We start from the raw sequence: 24,462 nt of genomic DNA, 5'->3' as shown, positions 1-24,462 counted from the left end.
GCAGAACCAAAATCTCGGACTCTGTAACAGCAGTTCGAACTCTTATCGGCCGTGTTCCTCAGTCCACCGGTTCCCTTAGAAGGAAACTTATAAGACAGTGTTTTTCTGCCTTGCATTGCTGCAGGCTAAGAGCAGAGTGGGTCGCTGTGTCAGATGAGTCACGGGTAACTCGACCGAAGTGTGCGCAGCCCCAGGCAGCCTTGGGCTGGTGCACGTTTCCAGCTCCTTGTAACACATGAAACTTTTATTGCGAGACGTTCATTATTGCGAGACGTTTAGAAACACCTTCAGATTCTTGCCAGTGGCTGCCTTGTGAGCATTTTTGGAAAAAGCATTTAGGATGGATCAGAACTGCAGTCCGAAGATGGAAGTTTGATTGTGGACACACTGCTGTACAGTATTACTAACTACACAAAGCATGCAGTATTGAGTTAAATGACTATACTATAGATAGTATTGTTATGCTTTAATCCAGCATGAAGCTAAACACCACAGGGCTGTTCACTCTCCCCCCCAGCCCCAGAGGGACAAGGGAGAAAATCAGAACAAAGGTAAAGACAGCTTAACAGGACAGAAAAGAAGAGGAAGATAATAATAAAAGGATATACAAGATGAGTGACACAGAAAAGTTTCCCAACACCCACTGATTGATGGATGCCCAGCCAGTCCCCAAGGAGTGATCAGTGCTCTTCTCTGGCCAACTGCCCCCCACAGCTTTATTGTTCAGCATGATTCCATGTTCAGATGTCCCTTGGGTCAGATGGGGTCTGCTGACCTGGCTGTGTCTGCTCCCAATTCCTTGTGCACATCAGCCTCCTTCCTCACTGGCAGAGCAGCAGAAGCTGTGTTTTATCAACATTATTCTCATCCTCAAGCCAAAACACAGCGTTTTATCAGCTGCTAAGGAAAAATTAACTATAATTGCCATAGCCAGGACAAGCATTACATTTTTGTGTATATATAGATATCTACGTATGTAAGCTCTTAAATGGTATGATTAATCCTGGGGTTGATAGCTAGTCTTCATCTTAGGGCTATGGTCTACCAAATGCATTTTGTATAACTTGCAGGTAACTCTAATCAAGGATTTCTGCTACAGGAAAAGCTTGTGCAAAGTAAAGATTACCTTAAAGAAGTGAAATGCCTCCTGTGATTTGCAAACGGAGTTATCAAAGTGCTATCCAGCAGCATTAAAGCTCTTTTTAGTGTTTTACATGGTTTGAAAGAAAATCTGTGAGGCTTTCATGGTATAATTAGAGGTCAGTACAGGAGAGAAAAAACCCAGCTCTTTCCAACAGAGAAAGTTTTCTCTATTGTTATGGTTTAACCCCAGCCAGTGACTAAGTACACGTGTGTACACACACACACACACACACATAGGATGGGGAGAAGGAGAAAAAGCAAAACCCATGGGTTTAGGTAAGAAAAATTTAGCAAATGAAATAAAGGAAACAAATAAAAATAGTAATAAAATGAAAAGGATAAAGAGAGATATGAATAAACCCCAAGACAGACAAGTGACAATACAGCTGCTCACCACCCTCTGCCCAGTCCCCAAGAAGCAGTTGGTGCTTTCTGGCTGGTAAAGATATAAATGCCCCCCTCTTTATATACTGGGCATGACGCTCTGTGGTCTGAAATACTCCTTTGGGCAGTTTGGGTCAGCTGTGCTGGCCATGCTTCCTTCCAGCTTGTTGTGCACCTCCTCACTGGCAGAGTATGCTAAACTGAGAAGCCCCAGATTTAAGGTAAGCACGGCACAGCAACAACTAAATCATCAGTGTGTCACCACCACTACTCTCACACTACACCCAAAACACAGCACTGCCTCAGCTACTAGGAAGAAAATTAACTCTATCCCATCCAAACCCAGGATATGCATTTGTTTATACACTTGGTTTAAGCCTATTTGTACACAACTCAACAAGCCATCTAGTTGAATTACAGTGGTTCGGACTCAATGTGGTATTTTTGTTGTTTTAAATAGACAATGCAATTACCATTCCCTGCTTTCATGTTAAAAAGATTTTTAGGGTCACAACCATGGAATTCCAGGGTAATTCAGAATTGTTTCAATTCTGTGGTAGAAAAGAAATGTCACCAAAGTTAGGGGAACTACAAGTACATCTAGCAAAGTTTGATAAAACTCTACAGTAATACTTCTCTTTTACTGCTATTTCATATCCACAAATAAGAAACTTTGAGGCACAACAAAATGACTTTTGCAGAAACTTTTTGTTTATGAGGCCTTTACATTCACTGTCATGTACACTAAGCTTTAGTAACAAACCAAAAACACAAATGGTAAAGAAAAAACACACAAAATTATATTACATTATAGTCCATGAGTCCAATGAATTTTATGCATTTAGTTTCTATTACCTGTTTACAGATGCAATATTTTAATTTTCATTCCTCTCCTGTGGATATCTAAAGCAGAATTGCTTTTTAATGAAAGCAAATAATCTTTCTAACAGAGGACCAAATGCAAAAGTTAATTAAGGACTGACACCTGTAGATAAGCAGCAAGTACAGAGAGTACCAAGAGCAAATGCCAAATAATTCAGACACCAGGTGATTTTAGAGAAGTCAGAGAGGGAATAAGTGACAGAACTACAGGCTCATATATCCATCAGCCTCACAGAGGGCATCTTAAATAAGTTTTTTTGGCATACTGATCTTAACTGTGAAACTTGCTTTTAGGTTTCATCAGAACAGACTAAATGAAAACAAAGAGGAATACAGTAGCCAAGTTGTGCCACAACAGAAATACAAATCAACATATTTGTTCATATATCCTTTCCATGCATACAATACCCAACACAAAACATTTTATTCAAAACCAGACATGAATTGATTAATTTTTAAAAAAATAACACAGAAACTACATTTCAGCATTCTGTCAAATCAAAAGTATATCCTTGGGCTGCAAACTGTTCATTTTACAGGAGAGCCCTTAAAAGGATCAACATATTTGATCTGGAAAGTGCTGCAGAAGTAAGGCATTGATATAAAATCAGGTAGAAATACGTAGTGCATGTACATTGGCTTGGGGCATTTTCCTTGTTTCTTTAAGAACAAACCTGCAGGACCACATACATGAGAAAGTACTGAAGGCAACTCCAGCAGAAACATGCAGGTACAAGCTATGCAAGATGTCTTACATTGGTACACACAACACTCTTTCTTGTTGAACCCATCAGACACTTCAACTGCTAGTAAACCAAAAATTTGACCTGTATTAAAAATCACCTGAGAATTCTATGCAACTCTTTGGTGCCTCTGATGTCCCCACTATGGAGTTCTCTTGGGAACATTAAAATGACACCAGCATTTTAAAACAGCATGCCCTAGGTGAACATATATCAAAGGAAAGCAATTTCAGTTCCCAAGCCTCTGGCATAAAATGGAGAGAAGGACAACGTGTTTCTTTTTTACACGAATAAGAATATTGTAGTGATCTTCAAATCAGTAAATTCGTGCCAGTGTTTAATATATCACTGTCTGGAAAGTGCAAAGGTTTGTAACCAAAGCCTTGCTTCATTTTGGCTGAGTCTTTGGCTTCATTCTACACCATGAGATCTCAGTGCCTTCTTTCAGAGATCTGTTTTGCCCTCGTAATGACATATACAAGCAGCTCTCTGGCTATCCAGGTATGGTTTGCATCCCAAATGTATAACTGCATCAAACAGCAGCTGAACTGTTGATTCACAAGCTGCAAGCAAAGAAGAGTTTGGTTAAAAAGTTTCATATTCCATCAAAGAATATAACAGGAGAAAGCTCTGGCAAACTAGGAATGACTCTAAGAAAGAGGCAATCTTCTCTGAGCATAGCAAATAGATTGTCAAATGAAAGACTAAACCAACAGAGAGTCATTAAAGTTCTGAGTAAAGATTTTTTTATATGCCAAACAAAACGAAAATTCATTGCATTTGGAATCTTATCTGTGTTGGAAACATACTGAGTCTTGGAAGATGAAAGAGCTGGTTTACCTCCTCACTCTCTGCATCCCAGTTTATGTATCAGCTCAACAGAATTGAACAAATATTAGTCTTTAGTGTCTGAACTGGTGAATATTATGATTTATTTACAGTTGAGTAAATTTGAGAAGTTCAAACACAAGGTTGTTCTAAAATCTTACTGCCCTCAGTGGGAGTATTTATTGTGAAAGTGACATTGTCCAAGTTAAAAAATGGTTATGTCATGTGTCCATCAAATGCAGGCCAACAACCAGAAGAAAAATCACAAGGCCTGTTACTAATAAACCTAACATTTATTCACTAGAGGACAGCATTAATTACTTCCACTATGACAGTATCTTATTTTAATACTTATTTCATAACAGGGAAGGATTCTGTATTTTCCTACAGTTTACTAGCAATCACACACAGAAGTTTAGAAATCACTCAGCAGAACAGTCATGTTACAGCCATATTACAGTAAATGGAAGAATTATAAATTATAAACATTATATATATTATATATATACAATTATATACATTTTGATCAAGCTGTATTCCCATATTCATAGTCCCAAATGGGCAGCATTATTTCTTCCCCTAAAGTTAAAACTAACCTTAACTCAAAGTTAGTTTTAACCCTGATAATTTTGCTTTGCTGTGTCACTGCTCTGCTGTACAAGCACCTGGGCTGCACAGCAGAGGGACAGAACAAAGTATCTTTCATCACCTTATGAAAATGTGACCTTGCTGCACTGCACAAAATTCTTGCCAAGTTAAGCTCGGGTTAAACTTGGGAAAAAAAAAAAAATTTCACACTTACCCTGGACACTCTCTGAAATTCCAAGTGTTTTCTGCACATCTCTGCAAATTTTTGAGAGGCAGGTCTGAAACTGCTCATCACAATCATTTTTTTTATTGCCACAAGTATCATAGCATCTGTCATGGTGATTGCAGCACTTTGTCATTGAAGGGATACCAATGTCAAACTGTGAAGAGAACAAGCACACACCTCCATTGGTACTCCAGTGTAAGAGAAACATAGCCTATGGACAGACTGTAACAGTTAAAAATTAAAACTAATGTGATGGGTTGAGACAAAGACAGTTTAACAGATGAATAAAAGAAGACAAAAATGTCCCAAAATGAGCAGTGCAAAAATCATCCAACGCATTTCAAAGCAGAGAGGATACCAAGTCAGTCTCTGAGCAACAGCCACCTGGAAGTCATACACAGCTCTACCATGACCCCCTCCCCATCCTCTCCCACTGCTCCAGTTTCTATTGCTGAGCACCACTATTCAGCACACTATTCTGCTCAGTGTAGGTCAGCCACTCCAGCTGTGTCCCCACCCAACCTCCTGCCCAGCCCCAGCTCACACTCTGGAGTGGCAGATGGGCAGAGTGGGGGGAAAAAAGAGGAAGTCCCAAAGCTAGGGGACAACAAGCTAACTCCTATTTTCTTTCTAGCATTAAGGAAAAAGTGTTAGTGTTAGTAAGGACAGCAAAAGTCATAGCCAAACCCTCCACTCTCACAGGGCTACAGCTACAGCTCAACGTCTTCAAGACTGTGCAAACAAAAAACTCAAAACCCAATAAATTTATCATCACTACATTTTATGCTTATAATCTTTGAAAATGTTTATGCTATGATCGTTTACAATACTAACACTTCCCATATGTTGTTACCAGAGCACGTGTTAGGAGCTGATAACAACAGGGACCTTGTATATGGATGCTGTCTCAGAAGGGGGATGAAAACAATCATCTACATTGAGGAAAGCTGAGGTATGAAGGACACACAAAGAAGCCCCAAAATAGAAATACCTGAACTCCAAAGAGGGGGGATCCACAGCCATTTGGTGGTGAGGGTTTATATCCATAGCGAGGAACGGGCCTTGATCCTGAAAAAGGCAAACAGATTGTTTTGAACAGAATTTTAATAGTTTTAAAACTCACCACAGACAGTTGTTTAGCTCAAGATAGCATTGGTTATATTTTTAACTTAAAAACATGTATTCAGGCACCTACTCATCAACAATTCTTTCCAAATTACAACTGATAGGTACTAAGCAATTTTTTTTAGAAAGGGGGACAAGGCACCTAAGCAAGTGTTAATGTTTGCTTATCAAGTTTAAAAAAAAAATACTAAAATCAATGTATTGATTAAGTATGCAATATATAGAAGTATAATAATAATAGAGTACTCTAGTGCAAGTTCATTAATACTTCTATGCAATCAACAGTAGCTCTCTGATTATTTTTTTTTGGATCTCTTAACTGGAGTGAAACATAATTTTTATTTCTACAGCCATAACATTAAAAGAATTTAACTTAGTAGAGACTGCTAAAGTCACATCTGCCTGAGCACTCACTAATGCAGCAAACCAAGGAATTCTGCATCCTAAATTAAGGAAGACTGTGTCTTCCTTTAAGAGTTAATTTGAAAAATGACCCTCCAGTTCATTTCAGTATTGGGAACAATCTGAAATCACAATTAAAAAGTAATAGAGTGGGATAAAGCCACATTTGAAAGATGCATATTTTACTACAGAGTATAAGTGTCACAGTCTCCTGGCCACTCTCGTGGAGCCAGCCAGGCTGTCACCACCAGACTCATTTCCTGCCTCAACAAATAATCCAGCACAGTAAACTGGGGTGATGTGATTCCACCATGGCAGGCAATGTGAGCCTCCCATTTTGGGAGCACCAGTGAGAAGCCTGGAAAGAAATCCCGTTTCTGGCACACTGCCTGCTCCAGAACACCCGGGATGGGCATGGCATGGGAGGTGATCAGGGAACGGGTCAGGCTGGAAGGCACCACCGTGAGTCATCTGGTCCAAACGCCCTGCTCAAGCTGGGTGATCCTAATAATAATAGACTAATAAAATAATAATGATTATTATTATAAAATAACAACCATCATCATCTATCAGGTCATGCCAGCTTGAGCTGCCCCAATTATTGTTCAGGTAAACCAGGCAGCTGAAACGCAGGGAAGGAAGAAGCACAGATGTCCTCTGCTGGCAGCAGCAGGATTTACGAACAGGATGATTCCTTCCACTGGCAAACGCGGCTGCCATTACAACCTGTTACTCAAGCGTGCCTTAGAAACAACAAATTCCTAGCGCAGATTTAAGCTTTTCTGTCCCAAACCGAAATGTAAATAACCAGCCGGGAGGGAGCAATTCCTCCCGCTCCAGGGTTTTTCCCTGTACACATCAGCTAAATGTCAGACAGCAGTAAGCCCTTCTCCAAGGCAAACGAGGAGAGGCTTAAAAGGAGCTGTCTGAAAGTCGTGTTAAGAAACAGCTTACGTGTATACACGCTCCGTACACGCTGTACACGTATTTAAACACACACACACGTGTAAGGGCCTGCTCGCCGAGGTTCACACACGTATTTACGGGTATGTACAGGTAAGAACGCGGCGAGGTTTGCCCGGGGCGGCGCTGGGCCCCGGCCGCCCTGCCCGGGACAAGGGTCGCGCCGCCGGCCCCGCTCACCGTCGCTGCACTTGTACTGGCAGAGCCCGTCCTCGCCGCCCAGCAGGTCGAGGGCCGCGTTCAGGTACATGTCGATCTTGTGCACGCCATTGCGGATCGTCTTCAGCGTCATCCGCCAGTCCGGGGTCTGCGGCGCCTCCTGGCCCCGCGCCGGCCGCCAGGCGCAGCCTGCGACCGCCAGCAGCAGCAGCAGCGGCGGCAGCCGGGCCGGGGCCATGCCGAGCCCGCTAAGCCGCCGCCTTCCCCTCCGCGGCTCGCCCGGCCCGGCCCGCGGCCACCACCGCGACCGCCACAGCCACCGGCACGGCCGCCATGGTGCCCAGGCCCCGCCCGTGCGCCCGACGCGGGGAGGGACGGCCCTCAGCCCGCCCCATGGCGGCGCCGAGCGCTGGGCGGCCGCTGAGCCCGCTCACCCCCGTGCCCTGTCTCCTGTGCTGTGTCCCCTGAGCCCGCTCACCCCCGTGCCTTGTCTCCTGTGCTGTGTCCCCTGAGCCCGCTCACCCCTGCCCTGTCCCCTGTGCTGTGTCCCCTGAGCCCGCTCACCCCTGCCCTGTCCCCTGTGCCCTGTCCCTTGTGCCCTGTCCCCTGAGCCCGCTCACCCCTGCCGTGTCCCCTGTTCCCCGAGCCCTGTCCCCGGTCCCCTGTGCCCTTCCAAACCAGGGCGGTGACCGGCCCGCCCTGGCAGCTCGGCGCTGGCCGGACAGGCGCCGCGGGTGCGCATTTGGTGCCGATGCTGGGTGGGAAGGGAGCGGCCCCGCTCACGTTCGCTCCTGTGAGTGGTTCTCTGGGCACCGCCAAAAGTGCAAGGCGAGGTTGTAAAGCGGATTAATTGAAAGTGTATCTGTTAAACGGTAAAAGTCCAGCCTTGGTTTGTTCGAAAGAAAAATCTGACCAAAATGAACTTGCTTACTAAGCACCGTGTTTGGTTTTCCGAAGTTTTTAAAAATTTTATGTCTAAATGCTAGCTGCTTCACAGATTAACTGAATGGAACCACTTTAAAATTGTTCTAATTTTTGTAATGAAAACTGATTTATGTTGTGTGGAATCCCTCAGAAAACAATATTTGGCTTCAAGGCAAAAGTTAAATGTAAAGAAGAACCAGAAATGGAAAGAGAACCGAGAGATTTTCAGAAACTGGTGCCAAAAGTTCTTCACAGAAAAATTATGTCAAACAAAAGAGGGAGCTCTTTGTACACCTGTCCAGCTTTTTCCTATTTAGGATTTCTTTACCAAGACCCTGATTCAGCAAAAATATTTCTGTGTAGGAATATACTTAAATGCTTTTCTAAATAGCAAACCTTACTGAAGGTGGGTGTGGTGTGTTTGTAGGAGAAAGAATTCATACCCTTTCTTTAATTCATACCGTTCCTCGGTGATTGATGGTATCTTTACATGACAAAGTCATGCTGATGTGAGGTTTTTACAAGTCTGGAAAATAAAGAAAAGTTAATGAAAATGTAAAAATTGTTGTTGTCTGACTGTGGTGAACTATAGAAGAAATAGCACAACTCTGTTGTGTGAACATATGCCATGTATTCAGCAGGATAATTGATTTAGAGGAATAAAATAAAAGAGATATTAAAAGTGTTTGTCCTTAGAATACAGTGAAAATGTTCTAAAGCTATCGATCATTTTCATACAACTGCGAGTTTTGTGTTGAGGGTACCAATGCACAAATCAGATTCTACTGTTTCAGAAAGAATTTGTGTACACTTTTTGTGAACAGCTCTTGCTGAATATGAAGGTATTATGTATCGACTGATGTTTTATTTATGACAGCAAGAAGTCTGAATTCGTATCTGGTACTTTGTTTTGTAGAATTAAATCTATATGTGTAAGGTATTGGTTTTTTATATATTTCTATTCCTATATAAAATGTATATGTATAAGAATATACATGCACATACAGTGTATGATAGTGTGTAAAGTAAAACTCAACTTGGTGTTGAGAGTTTGTTGGCTACCTGATATATATATACATATACAGAGATCTTAAGATGTAAGATTTTTGGTTTAAGTTAAGATTTCATTTTTAAAATTCCTTTTTTGTTTGTAACAGCTAATGTTGAATTAATAAAACTTAAGAGCTACAAAAATTGCCCCAGGATAGATGATCTGAGGATGTATATTAATATTAACTAGATATGAATTGTCTGAGTTTGTAGCTGCCAGAACTACCAAGCAGATTTATTATTTGAGTAATTGTTGCATTGCAACAAATCTCATGGTCCTAGACAATCTGTTGAGTAATAGGCAGTCTGAAGTCTACTTCTGCAATAAGCACAAGGAATCAAGTGCCAAGCCAGGCAGCCTGCTGAGGGTTTCTGGTGACTTACACCTCGAGATGATGTAAGTTCTTAAAGCAGGCTGGCTGCTGTCCTTTCTGCGAAGTTCACATGTTGCAGTGCAGTCCTTTTCCAACCACTGCTTCTAGTATCATTATCCCTTTTAGCTAAATAAACAACGGCAACTGAAATGCAATGTGAAAAGGGGAAAAAACCCAAGATTACAAGAAAAAAGTATTTGCATATCTGCTTTTATTAGAGACCTTTGCAGTGGACTTGTGCCTGTAAAATTCTCTTCCCACAGGCTCTGCATAAATGTGGTATTCACAGAGCGTTAAGAATTTTTAAAATACATTCCTTGAAGATTTGTGCTGATTGTTGCTAAGTTACATGACAGCTGATTGTGAAAAAGGACTATTTTTGCATAGATGATATGAAGGAAGCATTTAATTTTCTGAGCTTCAGATATTGTACCGTGAAATGAGACCCCTTGTCACATGGTGGCTAATCCAGTCAAAATAGCTGGCAACTTGTGTGTACACGCCAGGGTGACCAGCCTCCCCACAGTTCTCACCCCAGCTCACAACACCCCAGACATAGGCCACATCTTCTGCATCAAAGCAGACCAGGGGGCCTCCTGAATCCCCTTTACAACTGTCTGTGGAGCCATCGTAAGTACCTGAAGAGGAAATAAAAAGCAAAAGTAAGTTAAGGTGCAAGCTGGCACATGAAGCACAGCTCAGGAGATTCTTCAGGTCTGTGTCACTTCCTGACAGGTATTTGCCTAGTGGTCACTAGTAAAGAAGATTCTGAACCTCTTCAAGTCTGTTAGTTCTCATTTCAAGTGCAGGGCCTCTCTTCATGCTTGTGGCTGGCTCAAATTCTCATTTGCTTTTTCATTAGTCTTTTTATGCAGTGCAGTAGAGAAGAATTCAGCCACATTCCCTACTATAAGAAGTAGCCCATAAAAATTAAACAAGATATAAAGATTAGTAGATGGGTTCCTCTGGAAGTGAAGATACCATAATGTGTGTGCATCTCCATGTTTGCCTTTGGTCTCCTCTCTACCCAGCAATCCATCGTCCAGTTTCATCTGTACAATTATTTTCTCTACCAGCTTTACGGAAACAGGTGGACAGGTACAAGAAGGAGAGCACATGAATCCTGGGATGGGAGGGAGACCAACTGTCTCCAAGTGCCCCCACTGCATGGTCAGTCTCGGTGAGGACCTTTAGCAACACCAGGTAGCAGGATGAGGATGGATCCTGTGGAGGCTCCAGTGCCCTCCAGTGATTCACTGCTCACAAACCTACTCATTTGCAGGTCAGCAAATACAGTGTTTGTCAAAAAAATTAATCAAGATGGATGTGATATAAACAGAAATGCTGCTACAGAGCTAGAATATGATTTATGGTTTTTTCCTACATACTCAGTATAAGTTTATTAATTTCTAACACCCTTACTACACTCTTCTGCTTGGCTGAATATCCTAGTATGAAGGAGCCCATACAAAGCACAAGCTCCCAAGCTTTAAAAATGTAACTTCTTTCTTGAATCTGTATATTACTGAGAAGGAGTTGTGTGAACTTTTCAGAGTTAGAATTACTAATCCTATGAAACAAGATTTTATTGCTTTTAATCAGTTTAATTAATACTTGCATGTATTACTAACTTCTGTTAATACCAGCCCTTAATTTTAAAGTTTTTATTTGCATCAGGGAGAGGATATTAAGATGTTAATCCCAGATATCTCCTTTCTGAATGTCTCATGTGATGAGACCTCATGGTAAAGTACAATCACTTGAAATACATTGAAGAAAAGGAAGGTAAATTACAGAGCTGGTGCACTAAATAAATCCAGTATCTTACTGATAACATCCTGAATTTATCACAAATTATTTTGCTTTTATATCTGGTTTTAATTTTCTTGCTGAGCAGTTTGTTTGAAGATTGCCTTTACTTTTTTATTTAACAAAAACCTGAAACCATCTGCCTTCTAAGTTCTAAAGTATATTAAGTATATTTATATTAAGTATAAATACTCACTGCTCCTTTGGCAACATATTTTGTCACTTGAGAAGCAAAAAATGTGTATTCAGAATCGTCCTTTTAATACTAGGAGTGACAAGCAGTTTCCTGTGCAGACTAATCTAAGTTTGAAAAGTTAAGTGTATTTTCCTGGCATGCAGTGTGGTAGAGGCAAAAGTCTAAGCAGATGAATTGTTATATTCTGGTCAACAGGGCTGTGTGGTCTAGGACAGGCATTTGCTTAAATATGTTACTGAATCAGAATCAAATACAGCAAAGGTAGGAGTTTGAGTAGGCTGTAAGGTGCTTTTGTATTTAGAAAACATAACTCAAATTACATGCAAAAATTTACCCAAATAATCACAGAAACTCATCATGCTGTCATCTGCACTCTATTTACAAACAGGTATATAGTGATGGATAGCATTTAGCCAACAGTGGTATTGTGGTAGTTCATTTATTGTCTTTCTTAAGTCTAGAAGACTCCCAGCCAGTGTGTCTGGCCTAAACTGAGAGCTTGACAGTAGAGAAATTATAGTAAGAAAATTGATGCTTACCTGCACATGCCATTTTTTTAAAAAATCGTCCTGGATACAATTCAGAACAATTGTGAAATAAATTAACATTTCCCCACTTGAGGACAAATTGTTTTGTGTAACCTGGAAAAAAAAAATTCACCATTTAAAATGTCAAGTACACATTAGACACATTTAATATAATAATTTGAAAGTTAGTTATTTACATATTTACAGAATATTATCTTAAGTATTATAAACTAGAAACCTTAAACTGCCATTAATTTTTACCCCATATGAATTACAGTGCATTGGACATATATTTCAAAATAAAAGCAGAGTGGTTTAATTGAACTGTGAGCTACAGTTCTTTCATTTTGTGACATTTTCACCCTTTCCATTTCCTTTCATTCCTCAGGGTTTTCTTCCTGTGCTTTTCATATCAAGGTTTCCAGGCATGTGGAAATGGCTACATTGTTTTTTGTGAACTGGAGATATGGCTGTGATTCATCCTGATTACCTTTTTTCCAACTCTGCTCTGTCTTTATGGAACAGTTACTGAAGGTACAGGTGAGCTATGTATTCACAAGTCTAAAGAGATGCTCTGTTTTGTTCTCTGTGTGTTTGCTAGCAATTCCCAATTTTGCATTTGTGGATGGATGCTACTAAGTGTGGAGAGGAGAAACCTCACAACCAGTATATGGTAGCTCCAATGCCAGGCTATAACAATGTGACACAAAACAAATGCTTCCCAAATCTTTGAAAGCATGATTATATTTGGCTTATCTGTCTCTTATCTGCAAGCCTCTCTGGGCTGAACCCAAACATGGCAGAGACAGGATGTGCAGAGTTTCATGACTGCTGGCTGTAGCTCAGATCCTGTTGGAGGACAGGTGGTGACTATAGGCCCCTGTGAGCTACCAAACATCTGTTACCTGTTGTTAACAGGTCTCCACAGCTCACAGAATTACTAGGTGGACAAAAGGAATATTTCTTACTTTCAGGGTAGTTTTCATCCAAGTGTGTCCTCCATATCAACCTACAAAGTGGCTGCAACAGCAGAGGAAGCAGTACAGAAAAGAGAACCCAACAGCAATACCTGAGTGCCAAACCACAGCCTACATTTTCTGTACTCAGCCTCTTCTGACTGCTTTTTGCACAACTGTTCTTCAGCCTTTTCAAAATGAAAGCTCACCACAATTAGAAAATTAATTTTATAATACATTCCTGAAGCAAGCACTAAAACAAATACCTTTCTCTAGTCCCCATCCAGAAATCTTGCATCTATCACCAGTCTTAAACATATACTCTGACCAGGGGACACAGGCAGGTATGCTGTTGTCTTCCACAGGGCATTCTCCTGTTCCAGAACGTTTCAGCTCCAGCAAAGCAATGTCATTTTCGTAAGTTGATGCATTGTAATTTTCATGAATTACCACTTTGTTTAGTTTGAAAGTATCTGTCTCTTTGTCGCGGTTTATAGTGTGCAACATTCCAACCCAGACAAGGTAGAGATGGACTCGATTTGCCCTGGAAAAAAAAACAGTGAAATAAACAAAAGCCTTACATTTCAACTAGTTTAAAGATGTAAACTGTTGCATTTTATCAAAGTTTCTCCAGAATAAATCCACATTAGATACATATATTTTCTTTCTGGACTTAATACCCAGGTTTTTCTGAAGTAGCAATTCAAGGCAGATTACACATGCTGGGTACTGCAACTAATACAGAAAATTATATCAAAGCCAGGTTCTGTTTAGTGTTGTGACTAAAAAGAAAACAGGTGTTTATGCTGCTCTGATAAAAAAAAGGGACTGAATACAGACAGGACTGGCAAATCTTACGTGTCTGCTCTTGGCTTGCTCTGGGGGATATATGATCCCAGGAACATTCCCTGGGACACGATCCTGGACTTCCACAAGGTAGAGATGGAAAAGATAAGAGGTCCCTTGTATTTAACTTCAAGCAGAGTGGCTACAATGAACCTTTATTGCCTGCTACTCTCTGACGGAAATGTGCCATGTCTCTTCAAACTCATTGTTACTTTTTATCTTTCTATACACTGCCAAAATTATCTTATTTTCTCTGAATCTTCCTCATTGTTAATGTGGGTGAGTCAGTGTTCTAAACGGCTCTGTTCAACAGACAAATAGAAACTAAGAAACAGGTAGCTGAGAAGGGCAGTAATATCCAAATCAATCTTTTTGCCTTGCAGAAAGAAAATAACTTCAGATAATTTGTTTTTACCTGACACAGTGAGCAGCAGTCAGAACCCAACAGCCACCAATATAAACCCCTCCACAGTACACTGTTGAACCTTCTTTGCTGGAGTCTTTAATTGCAACTTGCCAAGGAAATTCACCCTATTCAATCAACAAACACAAATAATAAGAAATCATTACAATTGTCCAACTTTTAGTGCGTAAAGGAAAAATATCTCTTGGTATCACTTAATCTTCTTGACTATGTCTTATTTTAATAAAAGATCTGCTATCCAGAAGTTGTAAATTGGACTCCATCAGATATAAAGGATATATATAAGAAAATTCAGTAATTTTATTCAATCTTCTGACTTTGTGCAATGCATCCTTCCCTACAGCTTTCAGTCATGAAAACTCTTGTAGTCAGAAAAAACAGATGAAGCATCTGACCTGGTTTGAATACATTTTTGCTGTATTCTGTTTCAGAGATGCAAATTTTAATTCTATTTTGCCAGAATTGTTATTTTTGGCTGTAGTATTAATGGTTTTTCTGAGTAATTTTCAGGGTCTACTTGTATTTCAATGCTTAATTTTGTAACTCCATATTTTACTTCATAAACTGTGCTTCTCTTTACTCTCATTCAGTGCAACGCCTCTACTGCTGCAAAATATGACAAAAACATTGCAGCTGATTTTATTGTTTCCATAACTTTAACAGAAGGCAAATCATGCCCATTTAAATCAATGCTGAATGAACTCATATCTGGTAAGGATTTTTTTTACCTTTCCTGCAATCTCTCCACCTATGATTCTTTTCCGTCGAATTAGTGTGTGATTCCTAACACCACAGTGCAATTGGGGAAGATGTGTCTTTATCAGTTTTCTTTCTTTAACAAAAAGGAGAAATATATTTTAGAATTCCAGTATACATTTTCACTAAAATTTGAGTGCCGTGAATATGCCAGTAGCTAAAATAGCAGGAAAACAAACCCCAAAAATTTTGGCATCTGTTTTTGCTTTGAAAATTGCTTGTGAATTAGCATCATATTACTTCTTTTCATTTTCCAATGCTTGCATTCAGGCAAATAATTTTAAGGATGCTCCCCTAGATTTGCTGAGACTTTACCAGTTCCCAAAACAGGCAGATGTAGGTCCTCAGCTAGGATAATTATGGCATTCTTGAAATCAGTGAAAGGTGATAGCAAACAGTAAGAATGTATATTAGTAAATCACAAAGTCAAAATATCTGAGTGTTCTAGATTTCAGCAGCTGGCTGGTAGCTTGAAAATCACTAAGGGTATGCTGTTTCTTTTGGAGGGCTAATTCACTTACCTTCATCCATATTGTCCTTATCAACATATTCTTCTTTGCCTGTAGTAGAATAACAAAATATTTAAAGTATTGGCAAACATTTATTTGAATATACATTTGTGTGCCAAGATCATGAAACACATTTCAAATGCATAAGGGCACACTGTTCACATGGAGAACAATATTCTCCAGCCTGATGCCTGTTGTTTCCTTTCCTTCTAGGCACTGTCTGGCTGCCTAATGACCAACAGCCATCAGATACTCATTTATAACTACACATCTCCTAGGCTCTCCAAGCCTAGGCAGCCCTTCTGCCAGGAAGCTCTGAGAAACTGCCCTTTTTTTGTTTATGACCTCTGGGGAGATGTCCCATTCTCCTCCACCAGAAACAACCAAAATTCCTCCTCCTGCCCCGTCGACCTTTTGAAACTTTCTAAAACCCAAAGGAACAGGTTTTTAACAGGTTTTTATTTGTTGTTTTTCCCCAGTTTAGATGATGCTGTTGGAAGTACTGCATGCCTTCTTTAATAGGGTAAGGGAGGATATTCAATATGAGAGGTAAATGAAATTAATGCTTGCTGAATCTGGTCCGTCAGCTTTTATTCAAACAAAGTGCCCATTGAATTCAGTCCCTAAATGGGGGCAGAGCATTGTGTCTGTACTCATGTCACTGAAAGTAATGTTTACACTTAGAGTTCAGTTTACCTGTTCTAATTAACATTTGCCAATAGTTTTTACTTTTTTGGCCTTATACGTTGTCTCTTTTGAGAGCAAGGAAAACGTTCTAATTTTCAAACAAAACATAATCTTTTCAACAGAGAGGGGAACAGCACAGAAGAATATTCTAGTTACAGACTAGTTGAATTCCTCATTTGAGAGGAAAATGTTCCTGCTTGCCCTCTCTACATTTTCTTAGGGGAATACCAGTTTGATAGCTGGCCACATAAGCAAAAGACATAACCTGCCTTAAGCTTCCCAAAACATCATCTGCTTCTTCCTTCCTTTAATTTTCTTGTCATGCCTTTTCAGAAATGAAAGAAAATTCTATGACCTTTTCTTCCTACTATGCATAACATAACATTGGGAAGACTGATTCTTGCATAATAAATAAAAGAGAAATATGCATTGTATAGTCTCTAGTTAAAACTGAGCTGAATGAAATAAACAAAAACATCTTTCAGAAGAAAACCTGCACAGAGATCTCCAGCTTCATCCTCTCCTGTGAGGCAGTCAATTTCTTTGTTGCAGACATTCTTATTTGGAATACAGATATTTGACCGACAGTGGAAACTGTTGCCTCTGCACTCTGTAACACAGGAGAATTACAAATGTAAATCACAGGATTATTTGGTTCAGCAACCTCACACCATCAGAGAGCTTTTTAAAACGTAAACCAAACATATATCCATATTACAGGGGACCTGGCTGTTCATAGAGATTACAAAAACAGGCTCTGTGCATGTAAACAAAATGAATACTTGGCTTTCCTCACTTCAAAATCTTGAAGTTGTATGACTTGAAAAATGTGGATCTCTGTTATCACTGCAGTTTCATCCACAACACATCCACACTCAACCTCAGCCAAAAGATCTCCGATTTTGCCAGCATTACTGATTGCCTCAAATGAGGAACTGATGATACTTGTGCCAAATCCCAGCCCCCTCCCAAATCAAAGATCAATCTGATTTTTGGTTGAATGAACTAAATGCCTAAATGCAGAGTTAGGAATCAAGAATCCTGATAGGAAAACACTGGATGTAGTAACTTACATCTTCTAAAATTCTTGGCTATATGAAAAGGTATTATGAACCAGAGAACCCCCTTCCTTTTAAATGTTGTGATCCCTTTGAATGTTATCAAAACTGAAGCAGTGCTTGAATTCATGGCAAGGTCTTTTGAGCTAATTTAAAATCTTATGTCAATTTATTATTTAAGATATTTGTCTTTAATAGAAAATAAGATAGTTCTCTAAAAGTATCCAGATATCCTGAGATGATCCAAAGACCACTGAACTCAGTTGAAATACTTATTTTTATTTCAGGAAGCATTGTTTTCAGCCTATTCAGCTGAAACAGCACTATTTTTATTATGTAGAAACCAAATACATGTCCACTATGAAATCATAGGTTTTTGGGTTTTTTTTTCTAAAATTACTGTGACCATGTTTCCACAATTATCTGGTTAAACTGACTTACAATTGTAACACTACAAAATAAAGATAGTAATGGGATTTTTAACCCACATTAGCATTTGGCACCTGAAACCCAAATTTTGAAAGTATACTCCTGCATTCTCCATGGTCATGCTAGATCAGTTCCTCATTTCTAATCAGAATTTTTACAGCTGGAATTGCAGATGCTGAAAGAATGACTGCTCATGAGCAAGCAGTGTGCCAGGAACTCTTCACAGATGTTCCATGGATGATCTTGTATTAGTAATAAATTTGAGAGCTCTTACTTTGGTTTAAAGATAGTTCATTGGAAAACCAGTGTCTTTGTTTAATGAGTATTGATTTTTTCCAAGTAAAAGTACATTTTCATTCTATTAGGACTAATTTTTTGTATCAATCTTCAACAGCCTCCTAAACTCATCTCATTGTATTTTCTCATTCTCAAGAGACCACTTGTCTGTTTCAAAATGGTATGTCATGCCTGCTTTTTTGCACTTGCCTATGTATAAATTATGGTATGATTTGTTTAATGTAGTGACTTAATGGAAAAGAGAATTTAGGTGCTACATCACTGTAAAAATTCTTTGTGGGTGGATTTCTGCCAAAATTATTTTGAAACACCTGACAAAGGAAATTGTTACCTCTACAGCACAGTTCATCACTCAGGTCTCCACAGTCATTGATCCCATCACAGGTTTTATTCAGAGAAATGCACTTCTTGTTGACACAGTGAAACTCCCCATCTGAACAAACTGCACAGCAAGATGAAAATGAAGTTAGTCTGGAATTGACTGTAGGTGCATAATTGCCCAGGGAAATACCCTGCCTGCATATTTGATTCTGTCAGCAGTTTGGCCCGTCAGCAGTAGGTATGCTGGGACCCAGTCAGGTAAATAGGAATCTTTTTTTATTGTTTTGGCTGTCTTTTCATCAGGGTTTCAGGGTGACCACTCATTTTCTTCCTCCAGATTTCAGCAGCCTGGCAAAAGGGAATTTAATTTCTTCTAATCAAAGCACTGGCAAGAATGAAACCAGAAATGTTCAGTTCAAACTCACTGTAAATGATTCAAGGGATTAGAACGATGGACACTCCCCCTCTAGAAAGAAATCATCAAGAGTCTTTGAACAACTACTTTTTAAGAAAAATCAGATGATTCATAGCACTTCTAGTCAGCAGCATCTCAGGCTGATCAGTGCCAAAGAAAGCTCCCTACAGAGAATGAAAAGCTGTTTGAATTCTAAACAAGGTTTTGATTTCCCTTTTACCGTGAGAAACTCGGGAGTCCTGAAACCCCGCAGGAGACACAGCAGTTTCACATGGTAGTTATGCTTGTCTGGCTGCGGTGCTAACGGTGTGCTAAGTGATGTCCCTCGAACAGTGAGCACCACATTGCCACCTGTCCCCTCACCAGTTAAGCCCGGAGAGGTAAGATTCATGGGATAAAATATACCTTAATCCCTTGGAAGGGATGGTAGAACAAACAGAACCATGGGTGAAATAAGTTTCCTTTGGGGAAATATCTGTAAAAATGCCTCGGAGCAACAGTGATTTTTCAAACTTGAAAACTCGAGACTATCTTGACTCCACATTGCCTCAATTGTCTTAAAGTGTGAAAAATGATGATTTAAAATAATCAAAAGGTTTCATTGCAGGTTTTCTGTGGCTGAGAGTTCAGCAAACTGGGCCCTCATTATTTAAAATAAACTTAAAATGTAAAAATACCAAATAGATATTAAACTAAAAAGAACTACTAACCTCTCAGATTTTCATGGCACTGCAGGCTTACCAGTCCCTCATTATTATCTCTTGATTTCATCTCTATGTGACATTCAGCAAGAGTTGACTCTAGGCCCCTGCAACTTATTTGCAGACAGTTAAATGAATTTAAGGCAGATTCTATGATGCTGGAAGTGGCTTGGTAATATTCAGCACCTCTGTGAAGATAATAGCAACAAATTATATCATTTCACTATGGATTGTCCACTGCTTTTATTGTTTAGAACTTATATAATTTCCCTCGGTGTCAAAGAATTTTGGTCATGCCTAAGAAAAAGAGCAGACTCCACACAGAGATGTCTAGGGGTAAACAGGAGATATGTACTTTGGAAGAAAAAGTAAAGTGCTAATTTTTGCAGGCTGCTACATAGAACTGTCCTCAAATACGTATGTAGGTCTATGAAAGTCACTGTGTATCACAATGGATAGAAAAACCTCCTGATGTAGCAAAACCTGTAAGCTCAGACTTCTATCTCTGTGTGGACATGGGTGAGCCATAAATTGGGAACCATCCTGCATGGGGTCAGCTCTCCTTGGTGCCATCAAAATCAGTGAATATTGAAGAAACTCAGGCCACTGCAGGGCTGGGATTGATTAATTTTATCTTTCTTGGTTTTACCTGAGCAGTATTCTCCTTACACTGTGTGAATCCCCTACCTCAAAGAAATATGGATAGAGTAATTAATAACTAGAGAGGCTTTCAGTAAGACTCCAGGGATGAATGCTCTGTCTCAGGGTAAACCTTTCTCTGCTATCTGAAGATACACTGATCAGGATTAGGAAACACTTGCTTCTCACCTGGAGAGGCACTGAAATATCAGTTTTAGTTTTCTGAGGTCTTTTTTTAGGGTTTTTATTTTATTTTTTTCAGTAAGGTTGGGGAGGTCATGCTACCCAAGTTAAATTGGTTGTACAGGTGTAAAATTACTATGTACAGGATACAGAGGTAACTTTATGAGCAGCTGAATTTGCAGCTTGGGTCATCAGTGTGGTCACAAGAAAAAGAACAAGCTCCATGCAGCTTCAGCCATCCCTGGGGACAGAGCAAGCAGTAGCAGCAGAGGTAAAGGTTGGAGATAAAAAACCCCATATTCTGCTCCCTGTTAGTCTGGCTAATGTAAGTGACAAAACAGAACTGTACCCTGTCATGAGCTGTCCTGAGAAACATTTCTCTGATCATTGCTCAGAGTTGGGGATGGTCCATCCATACACTTTCCCTAACACAGGCCTGAGAGAACACCTCCACAGTGACCTTCATCTTTATTTTAAAGTAAAACAGTTATACAGGCTTGTATAGTTGTAGCCTGTAACAGAACACAGAAAATCTGTGTTTTGGCTTTCACTATCAGGTGTTGGTTCAAGAAGTTTTATCAGAATATTGTATCCAATATATTGTTCATAAGTTTTCTGTCTTAACTCTTGGCTGTAACTGACACTTCTGGAACCATCACTACTTTTTTGGATCCCCTGCAGTTATCCAGAGATAAATTCCCCAAACTTACAATTCAAAGCCAAGGTGCCTGCAAGCCACATTGGCTTCATTCGTGGTCCACTCACTAGCGCACACAAAACTGCTGTCCTTATGATTCACGGGTTTTACTCGCAGCAAACTCGGATCTTCCTGACCCAGAGAGACTGAAAATGATTCTTCAAAAATAAAAAAGAGCAAAATTTTAAAAATCCCCAAAAGAAATCATATTATATAGATGTAGCTAGTGGAAAGACAGCACAAAACCAAATCAGGACTAATTTTGTATTTACAGCAAAGTTCATATGGACAGAACAGTAGATTGGGAATTAGAAGCTTCAAGTATTATTCCTGAATATTGTGAGGATTGACTTTGTGTCTTTGAGTCTGCTAATTTCTCAAACTATGCCAGTTTAAGGACAAATGAGGGTAATGAGTCCATGAGTACTTGAAGATCTACCAAGAACAGATTGCATTTTAGTATAATGACTTTCTTTAGAGAATTTTTGATAACCAACCAGTAATACTTGAAGTGAGAGGGTCAGATCCTACCTCTGCTACCTGTGCCACAAAATGCCTGTAGCACTCTGTGTAGCAAAACCAGCAGCTGGGTGACCTAGGCCTGTCAATCACTCTATTTTTTATGAAAATCAACAGATACTGCCTAATTTCAGTGACTTTTCATTTTCTGGCTCATGTTGTTACTACTGCAAGAAAATGAACAGACTTTCTGAGCTGTAAATAGTGTAAGCATCTCCCCAGTGGGTAAATGGATTTATGCTGATGGATTAATTTCAGAAAAGGAGGTGTTATCACCTTCAGGCTTGCATGGTCCCTTGTGCAGAAACTTTGCTTTGGGCTGTTGACACTCATAGCTCTTCAGCTGACAGTAAGTACGGAAGTTCTTTCTATTGGTAGAACAAACTGCAGAGCCATTCTTTGGGCACTGGTAGGGAAGCTTGCAAAGGCACTTTCCCTCCACACACCGTTCCCATGGGTGACAAAAAACTTTTTTACAGGACTTGTGGGTGTATTGGTTGCCTAAGCATTCTTCTATGAGGTAGTTGTCTTGCTCAGCTGGCTGGGCAGGCTTAACCTGTTGGAAGTGGTTTTCTTCAGCATTAGATGCTGCTTTCTGCAAGACACACAAAAAATAATTTAAATAAATGCAAGATTAGGGACTGCACCAAGAGTTTTGTGGATCCCTTCACTGACCTCAGTAAAGTGTCCATTTATAAACCTTTTCCTATCTAATAAAAAATTCCTAGATACCATTTTATACTGTTTATCCCCCTGTCTTTGGCCACCTTGTCTTTCTCAGTTTTTCTGAAATCTTTTTTCTTTTTTGGATCATTTACCTGGTGTGATCTTCACTCTTACTGATCTTCCCACTGATGCCTTGGGAGATTTATACTTTATATTGTCTACTTTTCAAACATCAGCTGAAGTTCACAGCAGATTATAAATATTTCTGAAGGCATTGGTTTATAACACATCCCAGCAATGGGACTGTAAGCAAATCAAAACATAAAGGAATTAATGCACTGGAAAAAGAAAAAAAAATAGCAATTTGGGTTTTTTCCCAAGATTTGTTTTATTGGCCTTGTTGACTTTGGATTTAAATATCACCTGTCAATATTTATGAACTACTTACTAGCAAATCTATCTATAATCAATGATTTGTTTTGCAGAGTCCACATGACTGCTCAAGTAACAAGTACCTCAAGTGCATTAACAAGTATCTGAAAGCAATTTGAGAATTAAATGCTCATCCTTTTCAGCTTTTTTCCTGTACCTTGCACAGCAGTGAGTATGCAGTGTGGTTGCTGACCATCACTGGACTGCAGATACAGATTCTGACCCTCCCTCTGAGGGCCTGTGGGTGAGTGGCTCTGCACCTGTGTTTGTGCACTTCTGTTTTGTTTGTGCACTCTGGTGATTTCAGTGCTGGCTGAGTGCTTTTCCTTACTAAGATCTGTGAGTAGGATGAATCTTGGAACATGAAAAATACATGTGGATGGATTTGGTGTAAAAATGGGGGAAAAACATTAGTCCTCAAATATGTTTGATCAGCTCTGACTGTGTCAGCTGGATCAATAGAGCTGAAGTTTAAAGTTCTCATGAAGAAATCCTGCCCACAGTAATGTCAGTGAGGATATAGCTGGGGCAGAATTTAATCCAATATCTCTGCTTTTTCAGTTGTATAATCTTATTAAACTCTTCCTGCTGTTCTCGGGTCAGTAGAATCCAAACTGTGAGCACAGTTCCCATATTGTGCTAGGTGTTCCTTCTCAACAGGAACACCAGGTGCTGATTTTTATCTCAGAATTCCTCTGAAAGACTTGGGTTCTGCTGAATGCCCAGCCCAGGGTGGCTTTCCTGGGCACTTCTGCCCAGAGGCAATCTGCAGGAACCTTCTGGCAGTGGGGTTACACCACGCTGCCATGTTACAAGACTGCAATCACATTTCTCAAAAAAGGGGGTGGGGAAAATTGCAGCACCTTTCTGTGATCAGCCATGCTTATGAATTTGATTTAGGATAGGATAATGATTAAAATCTTTTCCACAAACTCGTTAGCATAAGCCCCACATAGAATCAAAATACGAAAGAGAAACAGCAATCTTCAAACGTTCAGGCTGGGCTAAAACAAATGTATAAAACACAAATACTATGAAAGGAAACTTTAAAGAAATAAATACGTTTTGTTTTTATAGCAATTAACTGTTTACTAAACGTTGTAAAAAATTACTGCTAACACAATAAAACATATCTTACCTCTGATTCACAAAGACAAAAGAGACACAAGAAAACCAAGCAAACTGGAAGCAATCGCATGATGAAATTTTATCTCCCTTCCTAGACAAATTCCTCTGGCTGGGGTTCTTTTGAATGTCAGCTGTTAGATTTGTGTTTAATTTTTAACCATTAGAAAAATATTTTAAAGTGTGTTTAGAAATAAAGTACAGGAGCCTCAACTATTAACTGATAAACCTGATCTCTTCAAAAGGTCCTGCCTTAACTGGTTTTATCGTAAGTGTATGACAAGATAACAGAAGTAAAGCCCTTGAAGCACATGATTAAAGGACGCGCTTTTTTGGGGTTACACTTTTCTTTGCGCACAGGAGTGGGATCGATCCATCACAGCGGCTCTCCTGATGCCTGCCAGGCTGTTACGAATAGTCAGTGCTGTTACATACAGATTCCATCCATGGAGAGCCCTCCTGCCACGGCCACGCCCACC

The 24,462-nt window shown here is 39.8% G+C and overlaps 2 protein-coding genes across 3 annotated transcripts; both read right to left on the bottom strand.

Moving 5' to 3' along the window:
• Positions 1-2,220: 2,220 nt before the first annotated feature.
• Positions 2,221-7,815, bottom strand: PLA2G12A (phospholipase A2 group XIIA). 2 transcript variants are annotated; one of them, XM_079307348.1, is made up of 5 exons: positions 7,771-7,815; positions 7,465-7,740; positions 5,786-5,862; positions 4,783-4,948; positions 2,221-3,715 (listed from the first exon to the last, which is right to left on the bottom strand). In XM_079307348.1, exons 2-5 carry the CDS (start codon positions 7,679-7,681, stop codon positions 3,597-3,599), a joined length of 579 nt encoding a protein of 192 aa, XP_079163474.1. In that variant the 5' UTR covers positions 7,682-7,740; positions 7,771-7,815; the 3' UTR covers positions 2,221-3,596. The 2 variants fall into 2 exon arrangements, with proteins under 2 accessions (XP_079163474.1, XP_079163473.1); XM_079307347.1 differs by having other exon boundaries at positions 7,465-7,815.
• Positions 7,816-9,985: 2,170 nt separating this feature from the next.
• Positions 9,986-24,444, bottom strand: CFI (complement factor I). Its single transcript, XM_079307477.1, has 12 exons — positions 23,997-24,444; positions 22,037-22,355; positions 21,255-21,399; positions 19,732-19,910; positions 18,617-18,727; positions 16,995-17,111; positions 15,827-15,865; positions 15,278-15,381; positions 14,541-14,656; positions 13,546-13,823; positions 12,336-12,437; positions 9,986-10,429 (listed from the first exon to the last, which is right to left on the bottom strand). The coding sequence occupies exons 1-12, from the start codon at positions 24,054-24,056 to the stop codon at positions 10,212-10,214; spliced, it is 1,788 nt and encodes a 595-aa protein (XP_079163603.1). The 5' UTR covers positions 24,057-24,444; the 3' UTR covers positions 9,986-10,211.
• Between the last annotated feature and the right edge of the window lie 18 nt (positions 24,445-24,462).

Source organism: Erithacus rubecula (genome assembly GCF_903797595.1).
Source record: "Erithacus rubecula genome assembly, chromosome: 5".
NCBI classification, from domain to species: Eukaryota; Metazoa; Chordata; class Aves; order Passeriformes; family Muscicapidae; genus Erithacus; species Erithacus rubecula.
This window is presented reverse-complemented; position numbering and strand designations above follow the sequence as displayed.